The 20,913-nt window shown below is 30.2% G+C and overlaps 1 protein-coding gene across 2 annotated transcripts in view; it reads left to right on the plus strand.

Annotated features, from left to right (window-relative positions):
- Window positions 1–20,913, plus strand: part of bchs (WD repeat and FYVE domain containing 3 bchs) — a 196,540-nt gene that overhangs the window by 151,924 nt on the left and 23,703 nt on the right. For both annotated transcript variants that reach the window (XM_085827196.1, XM_085827197.1), the window contains 10 exons: window positions 855–909; window positions 1,719–1,838; window positions 1,973–2,090; window positions 8,835–8,941; window positions 10,948–11,101; window positions 12,347–12,438; window positions 12,558–12,770; window positions 15,657–15,807; window positions 17,450–17,697; window positions 20,161–20,388. In XM_085827196.1, the coding sequence (XP_085683322.1) occupies window positions 855–909; window positions 1,719–1,838; window positions 1,973–2,090; window positions 8,835–8,941; window positions 10,948–11,101; window positions 12,347–12,438; window positions 12,558–12,770; window positions 15,657–15,807; window positions 17,450–17,697; window positions 20,161–20,388 (1,486 nt within the window). The remainder of the gene's footprint in view (window positions 1–854; window positions 910–1,718; window positions 1,839–1,972; window positions 2,091–8,834; window positions 8,942–10,947; window positions 11,102–12,346; window positions 12,439–12,557; window positions 12,771–15,656; window positions 15,808–17,449; window positions 17,698–20,160; window positions 20,389–20,913) is intronic.

The following is a 20,913-nucleotide window of genomic DNA, read 5'->3' on the forward strand; positions in this document are numbered from 1 at the left end:
ATACTTCTTCCATTTTATAAAAAGGAGGGAAGGAGAAAATTCAAGCAGTTGATCTGTCATGATATGTAATAAGTTTTCAAGATCCTTACTCCATGCCAAGTGCAATTTAAAATAATGAAACTTTTGACTTGACTACTATATTCTCCTCAGTGTGTTGAAATTTCATGAGTTTGTATTCTATAATAATAATAAAATAATAATTATGGGACTTAAAGTCACTTGTGTGTTGTATTTTTATGGCCATGGAAATGGTGCGAAATAAATGTGTGGTTTGTGTTCAATTTCTATGTCAAAATGAGGAATAACAATAAATATTTCAGCTGTAAAAATAAAGAAAGAAGCTTATTAATGAATGATAACAGTATTATTCAAATGAAAAATATTATTTTTTTCCCTCAAATTTTTACATGTCAAAAATGGTTCATTTTGATTACATGTTTGTTCATTCATGTGATCGTATATTAATTTATCGTTATTCACCTTTCTCCTTAATTAATGAAACGTTTTATTTAATAAATTTATTAATAGCTAGCATTTTAAAAAAAGAATTTTTTTTTTTTTTTTTTTTTTTTTTTTTTTTTTTGTAATTGTTCCAAATAGTATTTAAGGATGTAAAATTTGAAATGTATGTACTCAGAATTTCAATACTTCAATGACTTTTTTTAAATTTGGTGAAATAATTGCTGTATGTATTTAAATTTACTCATCTTTAAACTGATGAAGTACATTTTACAGTCACATGTACTGAAAAGATACTGCTCAACTTAATTTGATTTTTCTTTTATCTTGTATCATTATAATACAATTAATATGTTATCCATGAGTGATACAAATGCGTTCTTCTCTTTTTTTAGTGCTAATTTGTTAAGCAGTCTCATCGGAGATACTTCTGTTACACAGCGATGGGTTGTAAGTATTTACTTTTGCTGAATAGATATGCATTTAAAGGAAAATATTAAAACTGTAGCATCTTTTATCAAGTATATTAGTTATATTTTCATATTTAACATTTGTAAATAAAAATGATTGTGTTTTTCCGATAATGCTAAAAATTATGTAGAAAAAGAATATCACAGCTAAATATAAACCTGAAAGTATTACCACCAGTCTAAGATTGAATAGTGTGTGTAAATTTTAAATATAAATACATTTTTATTCATTTTATGATTATATAATACTGTTTCCATTTATCATGGAAAATGACAAATGTCACTTTAATAGAAATATTGATGGAAATTTGCTCATGTAAATTTCCGTATTACATTCATTGACAATTATTTTAATTTTGTTTCTTACATACCTTTTATAATTTTGTTGCTTACATTTTTTAATGCAGCATCTGATTATAGAGAGGGATGAATAAGTTTTAAGAACTATGAAATTAAATAATTTTGGAGAGCAAGCAATAAAGTTTAAAACTATTAAACTTTATTGTAATTTTAAATAAAATTATTATTTTATAATACTGTTACTTCATTATGTACTGTAACATCCAACCTTGGAAGTGGAATTGGTAAAAAAAAAAAAAAATATAATATAATATAAATTTGGACAAAAACATTATATTTGACTGAAAGTAAATAACTTAAAGATAAAGTGAATTTCTGTAGAAGGAGAATTTTTGTTTTCTTAGAGGAAGTAATTAGTATTTCATGTTAATTAGAAATATTTCTTTTATACTCTTGGCTCATGTAATTGTTTCACTTTCTGATTTATAGCGTGGAGAAATTAGCAATTTTCAATATTTGATGCATTTGAATACATTAGCTGGTAGATCTTATAATGATTTGATGCAGTATCCAGTTTTCCCATGGATATTAGCAGACTATGATTCAGAGGTTTGTAAATGTCTTTTTTAAAGGCCTCTCTGATTTTATTTATTTAAATAAAAAAAGGTTTTTATTATTTATAGCTGAATAATAATTAATGTAACTAAATTGAACAATATGTGTAAATTATGTATTTTATATAGGAACTTGAACTAAATGACCATCGCACATTTCGCGATTTTACCAAACCAATGGGTGCTCAAACGCCTGATAGACTCAACCAGTTTAAGAAGCGTTTTAAAGAGTGGGATGACCCCCATGGTAATAATCTTTAAAATGCTTGTCTATGTTTTTATCATTATTTATTCCATATGAGTATTTAAAAGGCTGGTACGAATTTAATGTATCAGTTGGACAGATTAAATGCATAGCAGAATTTCTCCCTTCCCCAAGAACAATGCATATCTGGTTTCTTGCAAAATTTTAACTAAAAAATGTACATAAAAATAGGAAGTATTTGTATATTATGTAGACAACATGTTTTTTTTTCTCGTTTTGTGGTGTATATTTTGCATACAAAGGTAACTCGTTAATGAAAAATTAGTTATTCTAAATGTAGCTTTTAACCTCTCACTGCGTACTTTTTTTTTTCAAAAATTGCATATTTTTTATTACATATTTCAAATTTACATATATTTTTAGTTAAAATATACAAAAATTTTTTGTAAAAGAGTTTTTTTTTTTTTTTTTTTTTTTTTTTTTTTTTTTTTCATTATAGAATTAGATCATAGAAAAAGGTTGTCAGAATACTGAAATTGAAGAATAATGATATAAAAGGAAAATTTTGAAAATTAATACTGGTTAAATTATGATTTGTTTTATAAAATACAAAGGTAAAACATGTATAGTAATGAAAATATTTGCATAATGTAACATAAGAAACTGAATTTCCAGATTCATCACTATATGCAGAGGAATCCAAGAAATTCTCATCAGTTTCACTATAACTATCTTCAGTATACTTCAAATCAGAGTCAGGACTACTATCAGTGTCGGAAATATCGTCAGAAATATAGGTTATATCACTCACAAAACGCTTCCTGCCAGACATCTTTGAGCTGTGAAAAGCACACGCAAAATGCTACATTACGTATTCTTGTATATTTGGCAGAAATGTGGACAACTAATGCCATCTGTTAGCCAACATCTAAATAAACAATTAAACATCACAGAAAAGCCGAAAGGAAACCTTGAACGGGGAAAGAGCGGGTTGCACAGTTAAATTGACAGCAAAAATTCATCCCCACAGAAATCACAGGTTGTGCAAATTTTGCTACTTCTACGTTGTCCGTGGAAATCGCGGGATGTGCAGCGAGAGGGTTATACTATGTTGAACATGAAACAAGAATTTATCATACAGTATAAAGCTCTTAATCAAGTTAAGGCTGTAAAAATAAAACATAATTAGATTAGTTCTGTTGCATGTTTCTTGTGGATCATTTTATATTTTCTATTTCATCTGCATATGCATAATCACCATAGTTTTTCTCCATAACTTTTGCATTTAATCTAATAACTGCATATGTGTGGACATGTGCTTAAAGCTGTGGACTTATGGTTTAATTTCTTGTGTGATAGATAGTACATTTTAATCTAATAAATATAGCTGTAAAGTGCTGGTTTAGTTCTTTCGTTGATAAATGACATACATTTAATTTTAAAAAAGTTTCTGAACATAAAACTGGCTGAAAAATTTGATTAGTATTAAAGAACTTGGAAAAGAAGAAGGAGAATGAAAATTATTTCCATAAAATCCATCTAATGAAGCAAAAAGTCAAACAAATAATCCTAAGACTATAATTGATACTATTAGATCCTTCATTGAAACCTTTAAGTCTGTTTTAATAATAATTCTTGTAAAACTTAAGAAGATAAGTTTTGATAAAAATCATGATGTTACTTTGATAAATCTAGATATTGGTTATTGACAAGCAAGAGGAATTTTTATATTAGTATTTAACTAACCTAGATTGGCATTCTTAGTATGCATTTTCCCCAAAATTGTAATGAACCTGCGACTGTACATGAATAAAGTTATGTTTTTTCTCGCTATCAGTATAATGAAAGTTCAACAAATGTCAGATATATGAAAATTTTGAATTGTTGATCATATAAAAAGATCAATTCATGGTAGATAAGTCAAATGAACGGAAGAAAAAGTTTTCAGTCTAAAATAATAAAAACAGTTTTCATACTTATTATCACCTTGAATATAAAAACCTATATTTAAAATTGTGTACATTTTTTTAAATGTATTTCAAACATAAAAGCAAATGCTAGTCATAGTTTTATTTCTTGTAATTCTTTCTTTAATTATATAATCAACAGATATTAATTACAAGTATAGCATGTAATAAACTTATTTTTATGTTGCATCACCATTGTTTATCCATTTTGAAATAAAGTTAAATATTGTACCCATTGATGTACACTTTTCTTAATACAAAGATACCATAACTTCAAAAAAACTCCGCTTCATGCTGTTCCATAGAAAGCAGATTCCTAAAATTTAATACTTTTCTTTTCCAAAATGTGAGATAAAATCAGATATATATCAGTTAATTTATATCTTTATTTACAAAAACTAAATTGGGTTATTGAGAACTAATCAAGTTACATAAAAACAAGGTGAAAATTTTTATAGCTATGGCATCATGCTTATCCATTATTAGTGGTAAATCACACTATTTCACAACAGTGTCCATTACATGCTTTATTATGGTTTTGGAAGTGTCTCTGGAATCTGGGATCATCACTCTTCTAATGTCCACAACTACTTAGAGTTTTTACTGTAAAATTCAAATTTGTACCCTAAGACCTATCATTTTAGTTTTTGATTAGGTGCTGTCACACCATACATCTATAGACAAAAAATTAAATCATGCATTCAATTTTGGAAGGAATCTTAGTACTGATTTTAGTGGGATTCTTGGTTTAAATTTGCCTTTGCTGTCATAATTTGATAGCATTTCTTCTGACAATTTATATATGTACACATTTTTAGGCAACGCTATTTCATTTAGATACTTTTATCCTCAGATAGATTTCTGTACATGTATGTACTGTTTAATCATATGGTTGGAACTGGTGTATAGTGAAGTTTGTAGTGCATTTCTGTGAATTCCACAATATAATCTGATATTCCAATATTAAAAGTAAAATAATAGTAAAATAAGTAAAGTCTAAAACCTGATTTGCCAGGTGATTTTGCAAAGTCCATTGCCTGCTTTGCCATGCTAAACAACATCTGTATTCTGCTTTGCCATGCTAAACAACATCTGTATTCTGCTTTTCCAGGTAATTTTACAAAGTACATTGCCTGCTTTTTCAGGTTAAGCAAAGTCTGTATTCTGCGGTATCAGGAATTTTGAATGTAATGTAGAAATTTTAGCAGTGAAAATAAATTGTGTATTTACAGGTTTACCACCATCATGAGTTATGGTGGATTGTTCTTAGCCTTTTCACTATGTTTTCAACTGTTGGGTCATAATATATTACTCCTTGGATTGTACTGTATGATGAATTTTGCATGTTTTCAAAAACGTAGTGTGAAATTTTCAGAATCTGGTCATTAATGGGGTTGATTTTTAATTTATTATGGATTTGTAAATTTCATACAAACCATGGTACGTTCTCTACAGATCTGAATATTTTATTTTGCAGCATGTTTATTTTTTGTCTTTTGATTTTCTCTGCAGTGGCCCAGGCAAGGATGACATATAAAAGTATCATACAAATCAATATTAGATACAGGGTCCTTTTTATTCATTTTTTACTCAATTTCATTACTTTAGAATTTCTGTCAGTGAGGTTCTAAATGGCCATGACAGCTCCATTTGTTTTATTAATTATTGAAGTTATATGTTTCTTAAAAACTAGTTGTTTATCTGTAATCACCCTTAGGTATTTGTATCAATTCATTACTGGAAAGATATCATTGCTGGTATTGGTGTCTGTATTTGCACGCATATACACTGAAGAGCCAAAACATTATGACCACCTACTTAATAACGTGCTATGTGACCTTTAGCTAGCAAAACAGCTGTAACTTGCCTTGGCATGAATGCTACAAGTTCTTGGAAGATGACCAAAGGCAGGTTATACCAAATGTCTAAGCAGCCATCGTGCAAAATCAAGATATTCCGACATGGTGGTGTTTGAGCTCTGAGCTGCTTTTCCATGGCATCCCAAATGTGCTCCATCCCATTAAGATTCAGCGAGTTAGGGGGCCTGGATATTAATTGGAATTCATCCTTATGCTTCTTGAACCACAAGAACTTAATTTGAGCCTTGTGATTTGGAGCATTGTGTTTCTGGAAGATTCCATTTTCATTTGGGAAGACACATACCATGTAAATGTATAGCTGATCCTCAATTATGTGCAGATAGTCTGAAACTTTATTGTCCCTTCTACCACAACTAAGGGTCCCAGAGCTGCCCATGAAAATGTCCACATTATCTGTGTATTCATTTGTTATAATTCGGTTATTGTTAATTGATAGTAAATTGGTTTGTTTCCCTTGACAAGTCAATTAATTGGTGGTCAATGACAGTGGCTACTTTTTCAGTACTTTGGATTTTGAATTTAATATTTGGAATTTTTATGGTAAAGGGATTTTTCTATACATATAGTAAATAATGAATACAGTATAAATCTAAACTTGAATGCTGACTGAGAAAGCTACTTAACGTACTTACTAAAGTTTTTTCTAATAATTTAGTTTTAATTAAATTTATTTTCCTTGGAGATGATGTATAAATAAATACCTTTTCTAATAATAAATTATTGATTTATTATTTAACAGCTTTAGGAAAATTTTTGGAATTTTTAAATTACTCATAATTATTTTTATTCATATGTATACAGTCAAAAGTTGTTAATCCGGACTCGTCGGGACTTCAGCGATTCCGGATTATGGATTTTTCTGGATTATAGGTCATCAGTTTAAATCTGGTAAGATGGCATGCAGAAATTATAAAATTAAAAATATGAAACCGTAATTTATGAAATAAAGAACAATTATGATCTAAAGGGTATCAAAATTTACAAAAAAAAAAAAAAGCTTAATATTTATTTGTTTACTTTATTAAACATTTCTTTCAATGTAAGTTGTTTAAGTTGCTTCATTTTATGTGATAATACTTTCTCTTTAATTCTATAAATGGACATAATTTCTTGTTCAGTTACAAAGTTCCGCTCTTCAAGTCCCGTAATTGCTGTGCCGAGAATACTGACTAACTTGTCAATCGAAATTTTTTCGTTTTCACTAACCTCTCTGTCACCTTCTTCATGTCTTTATCCATTTTTTTGCAGAAATTCCACTTTTTGTTTAATGGACATTGAAACATACTTTTGTTTTATAGATCCTTTGGGAGCTCCAGCATCGGAAATTCTATTTGACATATTCAAAAAGTTCAAGTTTACTTTTATAAAATTGCTCTTACAGTCTGCAAAAAATAATAAGCCGGATCCAATTCGAAGATTAAGGAACAACGCAGTCATCAACATTAACTGAAATAGATAAATAGATAATTTTAGCTTATACCGTCCGTTATACATAAAACACGCACGTGAAAACGTATTCTGCACTTGCGCACAACCATATGCGCAGTTGTAATGGTCTTACGAGCACGTGTAAACGCCTATGCGCATGTGTCAACGTGCCGCATGCGCAGAAAGTTTTTAGCTTTGAGGTCCGAATTAACGACTTTTGACTGTATATGTATGTATTTGTGTAATTATTTTTATTCATATGTATATATGTATCTATCTGTGTAGATATATAATGAATAAGTCCTAGCAATATCGATGACATAGAAATGTAAATTGTGGAATCTGTAATTAACAGCAAATTTGGCAATTGAGGAAAATTAAATATTCATCTTTATTTTAATTGACATTTGCAGCCACAGTTCACTTGACTATGTCTATTCCAAAGCATTTAAATTTTTGATAATGTTGCGATAGGAAGAGAAAGCAGCACACCTGTTGTCTTAACGGCAAGAGAAGTAGAAGTGTGTGGAAAAAAAAGAACAGCGTAGCATGAGCGGGCTATTTATAGGGATGCAAAGTCATTGTCTAGAATCTAAGCAGGGACTGGTCACGAATATTTGGCGTAGAGAACACTACAGAGGTCAGATTTTAGGAGGATAAGTAATTAAATCTGAAGAAGAAATTTAAAGGGCTGTTGCTAATTACGTTAGCAATTTATTAGTGATTTATTTTCTTATTGTATATTACACACACACACATGTATGTATATGTATTACAGTAGCGGAAATTTATATATATATGGTCATTCAAAACTAGAGGAATGAACTTCTAGTAAGGATAGGTAACGACTTGGATTCCTTTAGCAGTGTAGGGTCCAAAATGCTGTCCTAATAACTTAGGTGGGATATTAGAGGCTGTTGCAAGAAAACCCTCAACAACCACTTGGGGAAGTGTTAAAAAAGAAAATGTGAATACATCATGTTGCAAACTGACATTTAAAGATCATAAAAATAAGTCCCGACTTTTCTGATGATATTTTATAACATAGCAGTTTCGAAATGGTGCATATTCATGGCTATGACGAACATCTGACCGATGCCAGTGTTCAAAATGCCCAAGATTCCATTTGGTGCTAACATTATGAAACTTCAGGCAACTTTATTATCAAGGAAGTCACAATTTATTTTAAGCTTATGGTCTTTAAATGTCAGTTGGTGATCAGGATGTATTCATATTTTCCATCCTAATAACTTTCCAGTTGGCTGTTGACGGTTTTCCTGCAGCAGCCTCTAACAATCCCTAGCTTATTAGGATTGCATTGCTATGGGATTGAGTCATCTAGGTATAAACTAACCCTGTAGAAGTTTGCTCCTGTAATTTTAATCCCATATATATATATATCTAGTTAGTTAGTTAGTTAGTTAGTTAGTTTATTTGCATTTAAAACTCCATGCTATTAGGTTCACAATTGATATATGTTAGAGATGCATTTTTTATTCTCTGTTTTGTAGGTGAAACTCCACCTTATCATTATGGTACGTTTTATTCCTCTGCAATGATTGTTGCATCATACCTTGTAAGAATGGAGCCATTCACTCAACATTTCTTGCATTTACAGGTAATTATAAAATATTTATTTCATTGCATTTAAGGATGAGATGAAAGTAAACATCATTTTTAGTAATGTAAATAAAGTTTTTATGCTTTTGAATTAAAATTGTCATACAATGTACAATTTTTTGTTATTAAAAAGGAAGAAAGTATTTAGATACTTGTATGCTTTGTTTTTGTTTTTTCACTCCCCATCTTATTTATTAGAATGAAATCAGTATTACAATCTTTTTTTAAGGTTGAGCTAAATTTTTTTCAATCATAGAAAATGTCTATATTTCTGATATGAATGTCAAATGTCAATAAAAAATGTCATTTTTCTAAATGCATAAATAATAAGTAGCAAGATTAGGTTTTGTTTCTGTGCTCAATTGAAATGCACCAAGTTTAAACTTGCATGTCTACATTTTATAGAAATTAAGACCAATTGTAAGTTAAATTTAAAACATAACTAGATTTGATCCAGATCTTATGCTTTAAGCAATGTATGTTACAGTTACAAATTCACATGAAGGCTTTATTTTTGATACAGAGGCACTTTATTTTACTAAAATGTATTCTACACAAATTTGAAAGAATCTGTATATAAAACTAGTTACTTTTGTATTATCCCATTGACCATGAAAGTTGGAAATGATCCTGCTACATTGCTGAATTCTGAAGGAACTTTTGCATCTTTATTTAATAAACAATCAATATACACCTATTTCATGAAAAAGACCATTTTATTAGCCTCTCCCTGTCCAGTTTTGCCGGATGCTCTATTTAGAATGCTGTGAATTCTCACAGATAATTGCTCCAATCTATTACTGTATCATTGGCTATAGTCAGATGACTATATATTGTCCAGCAATACCCCTTTTTTTTTTTTTTTTTTTTTTTTTTTTTTATAGTAGGATCTCATAACTTTGAAAATAATCCATTGCTTGCTATTATATAGAAGACTCCCAAATATATTATATATATTTTGATTGCAAGAAAAAGTACAATAATAATAGTCAACATATTTATGATCTTTGTTCAGAAAACAACATGCTTTATTGAGAATCAGCCAAGATTGTGTCAAACAAATGTGCAGGTGCTGTGGGTGTGTTGTTACGTCACCCTTGCTCATATTTAGGGCTAAATGGTGCTGCCTGGAAAGAGTTCCACAGTTGACAGGATAATAGACATAAGTACCTGTAAAAGAATTTTATTCTAGTGTTTAGAATTAGTTTGAGTAGTGTTTCATTATTAAAAGGAAATTTATTTATTTATTTAATGTTTCTTTACTAAAAGGAAATTAATTAAAGAAAATGGAAGGTAGTAATTAGCATTATTAGAATTCCCTTCACTTACATTTAATGGTAAAAATCTCATTTTTTCCCAACAAATATAAATCGAGTAAACAGCATGGGTTTCATTACTAAAAGGAAATTCATTAAAGCAAATGAAAGGTAGTAATTAATGTTACTAGAATTCCCTTCACTTGTATTTAATGGTAAAAATCTTATTTTTCCCAAACAAATATAAATTCAGTAAACAGTATGTGGAATTTAAATTTAAGGGAGGGGAGTTTTAAAAGTGATATGGGATAATTTTCGGCTGCACTAGGGAAGTACGCCTCATATTAATGGTGAAATCACCATGTTTAATGGAGTATTTGGCTTGCTAATTGAAAAGAAAATTTCATTTCATTTCCATTGTTCTTTATCATTCATAAGTAAAAGTGAACTATTTTTTATGTAAATAATGTTAAGAAACTTAACATTATTTCCTCTCTTCATTATCAGTCGTATTTTACACTTATATGTGTATTTTATTTCTGTATTTAAATTAACCCTATTGTCATTTTACTCTCTAATTTTATGTATATATATTTTTATAATGTGTCATTAAGTTATGTGTAAATAATAAACGTAACTTTTTACAATGTTCATTATCTACACATTACTTCTTATTGTTATAAATTATGTTATGTACCATCAAAATAGCTTTTACATTTGCAGAAAAAAAAATTAATGCTCCTTTTAGGGTGGTCATTTTGATCTGGCTGATCGAATGTTTCATAGCATAAAAGATGCTTGGCTTTCTGCTTCAAAACATAATATGGCTGATGTGAAGGAGCTCATACCTGAATTTTTTTATTTGCCTGAATTCCTCTTGAACTCTAATCATTTTGATCTAGGTAAGAGAAATTGTTCTTCTTTCTCCCCCCCCCCATGTAAAATAATAAACAAATATTTTTAATTGAGTCTTTTTGAAATGTTTTTGAACCTTAAGCAAGCTCTTTTTGTAAGAAATATAATTATATATTATGCTATGTTCTGTGTTTTGATATATTACTTGAAATTTAATGTTATGCAGTCCACACAGCATGTCAATTCTGTATCATATTTTCTGAGTAGTTGTTTATTAGTTTTTCATTTATGTTTTAAGGTTCATTAAAACTAGTTGCATGAATAGCCAGTTTGGAATTCATTTAAATTGTCCTCAAAATTAACACAATGCAAGAGCAAGCTGTTTGAGAAATATTGGGTCATATAAGACATCTCCATGCTTTTTTGGTACATTTTTTTAACAAAAATTTTCTTTATTGAAAATTTATTTTAATCAAGTACATATTGACCATTATTATCTATGACCTTTTGCCATTTTTCGGGTAGCTTCATGATTCCATTGGTGTAGAACTTCTGTAGTTTATCGTCGAAAAACTTGGCCAAGTGATTTTCAGTGGAGGGTCACTGGCCTTTGACCATGATCGCTTGCGTTTTCACCCATTTTTCATCACCTGTGATGATTCGCTCCAAAAATGGTTCGATTCCATTGCATTTCAGGAGCATTTCACTGATGGTAATCCGGTCAATCAAATTTCTTTGTGTTAATTCATGTGGCACACAAAGATCAAGCTTCTTTTTGTAGCCTACTCTTTTCAAATGGTTCCAAACTGTCATGTTGATGATGTTTAGAGACTCCGCTATTTTCTGACAGCTTGCGTGCTGGTCTTGCTTCCCAGTTGCAAAATTTTATTGACTGTTTCGGTGATTGGCTGACCAGAGCGAGGGGCATCTTTGACATCGAAATTTCCGGAACAGAATCTAGCAAACCTGGGTCCTTGGTTTACACACAGCATTCTCACCGTACACTTGACAAACTTTTCAGCATGTTTTTGCAGTATTTTTACTTTTTTTATAGTAAAAAAGCATTACATAGCATATTTCTTCAGATATTTCAATCAGTTTCAAATTCATATAACTTTTTACATGAGCAAAAAATTAATTTATCTTTACAAACAATGAAAGCTGAATATCACCTTTTAAGCACATGTTTGTTTGAGACAATCGGTGAGCATTGCTGGATTTTCAAAATCTGTGCAAACTAAGATTACTTTTTTTGCCTGATTTTGAAAGTTAATTTGCATTATATTTTTTAGGTTCTAAGCAAAATGGAGTGCCTTTAAATGATGTAGTTCTTCCACCTTGGGCGAAGGGTGATCCGCGAGAGTTCATTAGAGTGCATAGACAGGTGCTTTGCTTTTCTGCTATATTCATAAATTGTATGGATTTACTTATGAAAATATTTTAATAATTGAATTTTATTTGTATCCAAATTGGGACTACTGTTAATGTTCTTCAAATTATTAGGCACTTGAATGTGATTATGTTAGTGCCCATCTCCATGAATGGATTGATTTGATATTTGGCTACAAACAACAAGGGACTGCTGCCGTTGAAGCTGTCAATGTCTTTCACCACTTATTTTATGAGGGAAATGTCGACATATACAGCATTGATGATCCTCTTAAGAAAAATGCCACCATTGGATTTATAAATAATTTTGGGCAAATACCTAAACAGGTGAATTTAATCATTAAAAAAGTTTAGTTATATTCATAATTATTAAAATGTCTAGTTATTATTCAGTATTTTGTGGTATGGTTATGTTATTATTCACAGGGTTGCCACGCTACCTGGAAAACCGGGAGAACCGGGAAAAGTCAGGGAATTCGAAAATTAACCAAAATATTCATGGAAAAGTCAGGGAATTTAAGTATTTGTGTCAAAATCTGGAAAAGTCAGGGAAGTTCATACAACGATCCCGCCAAAAAAAGCGATTTTTGCGCCGACGTCGGAAGAGGTAACTTTTTTGGCGAATTATGTATCACGTTTCGGGTAGCTGGCATAGAGCCAATTTTCGCAGCTCCAATTTGATTGTCTTTTAGAAAGGCAAAGCAACTTTCCCGCAACTTTTGGTTTCCAATATTCTCGAGAATCGCATGTGCAGTGCATGAACTAAAGAAAGTACCTGTTCTCGTATAAAACAAAATGGGTTTAATCCTAGTATACGGTACCATGGAGGTTAGAATCAAAGAATATGTATTGTAAAGAAGGAAAACCTCTCTGCAACAGACGTGGCTGTGGCTCCGTTCCATCATAGAGGGAAAACAGCTGTGCATGTCTGATATATCTGTTGCCAAAGCTCGAAACCGGTGTCGAAGTTCGAAGGTCACGTTATCAAGAGTTCATAAAATGAATATCGCGAAGGTCACGTTATCAAGAGTTCATAAAATGAATATCGTTTAAAATTTCTTTAACCACTTGCGCTAAAAAGACGTGACACGCACGTCAAGATGTTTTTGTCTCAAACCGCGAGCGACGTGAACACCACGTCGATAAGCATTTATCGCAAAAATGAAAATAACGTGGTGCACACGTCGCCTAACAACGAGATTGTTTATTTCTCGAGTTACAGCTCTGGATTGCACTCGCAGATGCGGAGCGGCGTAAATGAGACACTTTACGGCTTGTTATATTGTAGCGCACGGCACCGCAACCGTGAAGTTTAGTCTTAGCGCAAGTGGTTAAACTCTAAAGGAAAAGAAAATATTTTTTGGCGCAAGTAAATTAATTCATGGATTAGTTATTTTCAGGGAAAAAAAAAAAAAACTACGAAAATCCGTTTTTAAAATTATTGCGAAAAATCCAAGAAGAAACGTCCTTTGATAAAACGTTTCTTCTTGGATTTTTCGCAATAATTTAAAAACGGATTTTCGTAGTTTTCTTTTTGTCAAAGAGCGTTTCTTCACGTGTTTCTCAATTTCCTGTACACATCGCGGAGAGGGAAATTCTGCCACCAGGTTCCGTCGCCAAATCCCTTGGCAAATTTTCCCTCCGCATTCTAGGGGCGTAATAGCATTTTACTTGTATGGAACCTTTTCTTCTTTACATAAACGTTCTTTGGTTAGAATACTAATGGGATTTGGCGACATCTTGATGCGCAGTAAACGGGTCATTTTGGTCTTGGCGACAATTTTCAAAATCGTGCCAAAGCCTTACTGTATAGTACTAGAATTTTAGCGCAAAATCTTTTTAAACCTTTTTTTTTTTTTCTTTTTAATAAATACCTTGCCATTTTGCAGTAAAATAAAAAAATAGTAATCAATCATCTAGGCTAGCCATGTAATATAACTATATTCGCTAAAATATCGTTGATTATTCTAATTCAATTTTTAAGTAATTATTTTATGTTATTCATATAATTTAATGTTGCTTCTTCCCTCTAAATTTATTTATTATTAGTAAATAATATTTCCAAATTTCAGGAAATTTTCTCTGGCATAATCCTGAAATTAATTATAGCAGTATGATGACATACCATCACGAAATTTAATGCACATATTTTTTCCTTATGTATGCTGCGAAATAAATATAAAATACCTCAATTTATTAAAATAGATTTCTTTCTTTTGTTTAGCTGCAGAATGTCTGCAAAAAAAGCCTTATTTTATTCCAGATTGGGAAGATTCTAATCTCAATCTTCAGTGGGAAAACAACAACTATTATAATTATATTTGTGTTTTCAAGTGTTAAGGTGCCTTTTAAGAACATACCTCACGCAAATTAAATTTACCTAAAATCTAACCTAACTGTTTAGCATTGTGTTGTGATTTATAAGGACCGGATTAGCCTCGTGTTGAACTGGTGATGATCATGAGTAATAATTAAATAAAACATACATTTGTTATCCAATATATATATATCTTAAATTTTATTATGTTTCTTAAGTGGAAAACTGAACAAAATTATCAAACAAAGTATACCAAGAATAAGTAAGAATAAATGTCCTCTGGGATTTATTGAATAATTAAGTGAATTTGCTACACAAGTAATACCATAATTAATTTACCTCTTAGCACAGCCAACGTACATTACGCGGATAGACTGGAATTTTCTTGAAACACACCTGGAAAACCTGGAAAAGTCAGGGAATTTCATTCTCCTGATTGAGTGGCAACCCTGTATTCAGTATTTTATGGTAAATTATAGTATCACATTTTTCAGCTCTTTGTTTGGAAATAGTTATTTGTTGTTTGATTTTTACTGGTTGAAATTGATTAAGAAGATTGTATGATTTCTCATTTTATAAAAAATTGTGCTGATGTAATAATAACAGCTAAAAATTTACATTTTAAAATAACCTTCTTCTTCAAATAATAACAAAATTTAAAGAACTTTGAAATAATTTTTTTTTATTTGTGTCATTTTCAACATAAAAAATGCAAATGAAACTCATGTATTTAGTGAAAAATAATCCTGTAAAAAAAAAACTTGATTTATTATGCAATATTAGTCATGAATATAGGTTTATAAGCTATTTTTTCCTGTTTATGTATGAGTGTAACTGTCTGTAATGTGACTTTGTAGTTTGAATTTATGTGTAATGTTTTTTATTTTCATTTTTAGCTGTTTAAAAAGCCTCACCCTTCAAAAAAGATAACAAACCGTACCAGCATAGTTGACCCTGGGCCTATAATGCCTGGATTAAGTTACAGTTTAGATAAACTATTTTTTCATAATTTGGATAATTTAGAACCATCAAAGCATTCTGTTAAAGGTATTTTATAAATTGAATCTTTGTAGTTAAAATTAATTTATTTACTTTGATATTTCTCAAAATATATTCTCTATAATGATTGGTTTGAGTATCCATCTAAAATTTTACAATTTCATTTATATTTTCAAGCCTGTGAATCTCAGTAGCTAAAATGAAATGTATTTACTTGGTATTTCTCAAAACATATTCTTTACAATTATTAGTTTGAATATCTTCTAAAGTTTTACAATTTCATTTATATTTTCAAGCCTATTTTTAATTCCTACCATTTTTGCTAGTGGGACTTGTTTTATAAAAATATTAATCATTATTGTGATGGATTGTTGATAGATTATTTATGTAAATTTATGAATTTTTAAGGGTGTAGAGAATTAATTTATACTGTGTACATAATTTTCACATGTTAAGAATTTTCTTAAATCATTTCTTCTGTAGTAGTCATTTCTTATGCGTGTAGTAATTCTTTTTTTTTTTTTTTTTTTTTTTTTTCCCTAAACATAAGAAATGTGTCTTATATTAGTTACTTCAAAAGACAAAAAGCTAAAATGACATATTTTAATAACTTTTAACAATAATACTTACTTTGAAACAAGAATACTCGTTTAGGAGGTAAGAACAGCACATTTAATTTAAAGATAGTTAGTAAGCAACAATACCTGCTAAGATCTATTCAAATGGGTTTTTTATCTTTATTCTAGGGTCTCAACATGAATTTACTTAAATATGAATCAAATACAAATAAAACCACAATGTACTCTTTCTCAGATATATTAAGTTAGCATATATATTTCTCTAGCAAATTGTTTGGCACCTGTTGCTCTTTGGGAGAAATCCCCCCCCTCTCTCTTTCCATTAAAACACATTATTTCATTTTCGTTGTGTGTGTGTGTGTGTATTATATTTGAAGAAATTAAATAATGAAGAATCTGCATAAATGTATGTATGTTTTCACATTGTGATAGAACAATGGTACCTAGAGCCATCCAGTTTTGAATGATGTCATCCTGCTGTGAATATGGGCATCTGAAAGCCCAAATTTGAAATTTGGAATTTGTTTTATTATCAATTTCATATTTTGTAACACTTAAACGAATTTTTGATTAACAAACTCAACAATTTAAAAGCGAGCAATGGCAATACGGTGAAAAAAAAAAACTTTTTATCTCCAGCGCACGCGCAGAACTTTGTATTGGAAATTCTAAAGATATACTCATTTTAAAATTATTTGAGACATTGCTGTTGAACTGAGTTTTATGGTTTAAGTGCAAAGAACATGATATTTATTTAATAAATAGAGGTAAACGTTAAAAAAAGTCCCTTTGGACATAATTTAAAATCTGAAACCTTTCAGATATTTATTTGATATTTTGTAGAATTTACTTCTTTTTTTTTTTTTTTTTTTTCTCTTAATTTATTTAACGAAACAGAATTTTTTTTTCAGTTGGGGCCTGTCAACTACCTTTCAATTTTGCTTTGGCGGGCTTGCAATTTGAGTTTGAAACCACTATCTTAAAGCACATAGAGTATTATATTTTGATTTAATACCTGTGTAAAGTGTAGCCTGCTTCCAATGTGAGATGTATGTGATATGTTTATTTTATATGTTTGTGTGTATATATATATATATATATATTGTTTTTAGATCTCAGAGGACCTGTAGGTCATATAGTTCATCATGAGAAATCGCTACTAGCAGTTGAGCAACACAAAATTTTAGTTCCTCCAAATTATACACGATATGTTGCCTGGGGCTTTGCTGATCATAGCATTCGTATTGGGTCATACGAAACAGACAGAGTTCATTTTGTATGGGAGGACACTCCTGCTGGTGAAATTTTCTGTTGTGCCTCTCCTAATGATAAAATTATCATTACAGCTGGAAAAAACACTGTAAGTATGGCAATATTTTTATTCTGGACTGAATATTACTTATTAGTCAAGTAATTTACTGTTAAGTAATATTATATATTTCATAAAATCTGTGTAGATTTAATTGCTATTTAAACTGTTATATCTTCTTAAAATCTCTTCATATCTGCAGTAAAAACTAAATTTTACAGAATTAAGTCAAACACTATATTCGTACTTAAATTTTATTTTTTCATATTTGCAGTTAATATGAAACATTATAATATAGCATTAGACAGGTTTTGTAAATTTATATTTACATAATATGAATAGAAAGTATATCAGATAATTGCATGAGAAGAATATTTCTTTTGATGATATTGTTCCAAACTTGCTAAAATATGTATTTATATTTTTAAAGTATGTTTCAAGCATCATTCTGTGTGTTAGAAAAACCTTACCTTGTGGCTGTATAATATTAGACTCTAAGAGGGTAATCTCCCCTCTTCCTCTCTCTTCATTAAAACATGGATTATTTGGTTTTTAGAATATAATTTTTATATTTAAAAAATTCTTCAATGATTAAAATGATTTGTTGACCATGCTATGACTTCAAAGAGCTTTTTGTTTAAATTTTTTAATTTTTGGTTAGAGTTTCTGTTTTATAATATTAGGTTTTATTTTAATTGAAACTTATTAACTCACTTATTAACTTTATGCATAAGTTTAAAAATATAAAATCAGACTTTAATTTCATTGTTTCTACATATGAGGGGCATCTAGAAAGTAAGTTACCCTTATACGTACAGTTGGCAAGTTATGCTGTCGCAGAAAGGTGGTGTGTGTGTATGGTTTTGTGGCATGGCAATTCCTGATTGCTTGCAGTAACATCACTGCAGTGACCATAGAAATCGGCTCTTATTTAGTCCTCTGCTGCTTGAGGTTCAGTTCTTAGCTCTGCTCTGATATATGAGCTGGACGTCATGAGCATGAAATGGTACAAAATTGTCCAATCAGCTTTGAGAAGATCAACAAAATGGGCATGATGAAGTGCACAGTAAACAACTGTCAATCATTATGTATGACTCTGTAGAACAAGTGAGCTTTAATTTTTTTAAAAGCTTTGTATCACACTTACAAAACTCTGAACCTGTTGTTTGTGGCAATAAATCGTCACCGAACACCTGTCTTTCCAGAAATTGTGTGCGGGATGAAGCCAAAGTAGGTGATATTTGAACACAAAGCAGAGTACATGGTCTGCAGTAGTATCTTGATAAGTTTCTGGACTAGTCCACTACTAGCGATGAAATATGGAATGCACACTTTGACTCAGCAGCCTCAGTATACTAGAATCATAGTAGATTTGTTATAAATATAACTCAAGCAGGTTAAGTTGGGACAGAAAGCAATATATATGATATTCTAGGACTCATCGAAGGTTCAACTCAATAAGTTCCTAAGCAAAAGTGAAAGCTTGAACTCAGGTCCTTACTGTGAAAAAAACTGCTATGGGCAATTCAAAACAAGCAATGATGTGCACTCAACACTGGCCAGATTTATCTTGTTGAATGGTAATACTTGATTTCGTATTGCTTATTACACAATAGATCTTTTGAGAAATTCCAATGGGAGGTATTCAAGCATGTGCTGTATAACCATGTGATTTCCATCTTTCTTTCACCTTAAGGTGTTCCTGTCCAGTCAACAATTTTAAAGTAACACAGATGTGCAAACAACTATTGCACATTGGTTCTGATGCCAGACAGCAGAATTCTGCAGTATGCAGATATAAAAGTTGGTCCCATGGTATGCAAATGTCTTAATTGTGGCTGGAATTATGTTTAAAAGTTGTTAATCAGTTTTTATATCTGTTGCAATAAATCCTTCCGGGAAATTACATTTACTGTACAGTTTCTGAAAAGCTTATTTTCTAGATGCTACAAATACCTCGTGTAAAGGTATGCACAAAAATCATGTGAATGGAAATAAAGAATAAAAGCCTAGAATTTGGTAAAAATTAAAAAAGAGTTCTTGGTAATAATTATAAAGTTACTGAATTTTATAAATACTACTGTAAGTTTTCATTTAAATATTGCAAAATTTCATGAATTAATTTTCTGCAGATAGGAAAAGAAATTTTAACTCGAATTTTGTTTGGCATCATCAAGGATAAGACTGCATATCAGTCTTTATTATTTTTCTTTCAGCATTGGGTCATAATACTTTACTCTTGAAGTCTAGGCTAATAATATTAATTATATTGTTTTTTGGCTAAAAATTAGTAAAAGTTCTAGCTTTTATCATTCTTTGCATTGAATAAAACTAATAATCAGTCATTATATTAAATTAAACATATATTGACTTTATTGGTTGGTGATAATATAATGCAAGCGCAATTTTATCCCATTATATTAATATGTAATTGTGTAGGAATTGTTTTGCATACGCTTGATATGCCATCTTCCTTTTATTTTATGTGTTAAGTATTCCTAAAATTTTTTCCAGATGGTCACTGTTTGGCATTATGATAAGAAAAAATTAACAATTAAAAAGAATTTGTATGGGCATACTGAATCCGTCACATGTCTTGCTGCGTCCCGTGCGTATAACTTAATCGTCAGTGGATCTCGAGATAAAACCTGCATTTTATGGGATCTCAGCCGACTTGTTTTTGTGCGACAGTTGCTCGGCCATCCTGCTCCTGTTGCAGCAGTTGCAATCAATGAAGTTACGGTATGCATAAATTTTATTTAAATGAGAGAATGTTGTAATTTTTGTAGAGAAGAAAATTATAAAAATAAATAATTGAAGTAAGCACCTGTTTTGTTTACTTTATTTATTGTTTAAGCAGTTAGATTTTTAACTACTCTTGAAGTCAGTTTTAAATTAACCATTCAAATCAAAGTTCTGTTGAATGAAATGTTGCATTTAAAAGTAGTTTAATTCAAGAAATGCATTTATGTTCAATGTAGTTGCAGAGTATTTATTATCTAATTAGCTACTTGATTATTATTTTCTATTCAATTAAATTTTCAGCTGGAAATATGATATTTTTCCCTTTTTCTTAATTTAAACCCTTGTTGGTATTTTTTTAAAAGCACCGCAGTTAATTTGTGCATGAAAATTTCTTTAAGAATCTGCTTGCAAGTATTAAAAAACGTGCTTTTGCAAATCTGCCAGAAAGACTCCAAGTTTGCGAGAACTCGCCAAATGTCGCCGAGACCCATCAGGAACTAATTGCCCATACTTGTGTTCTAA

This window comes from Stegodyphus dumicola, chromosome 11 (genome assembly GCF_044657685.1).
Source record: "Stegodyphus dumicola isolate Sdum_Otavi_A_Nest chromosome 11, ASM4465768v1".
NCBI lineage: Eukaryota > Metazoa > Arthropoda > Arachnida > Araneae > Eresidae > Stegodyphus > Stegodyphus dumicola.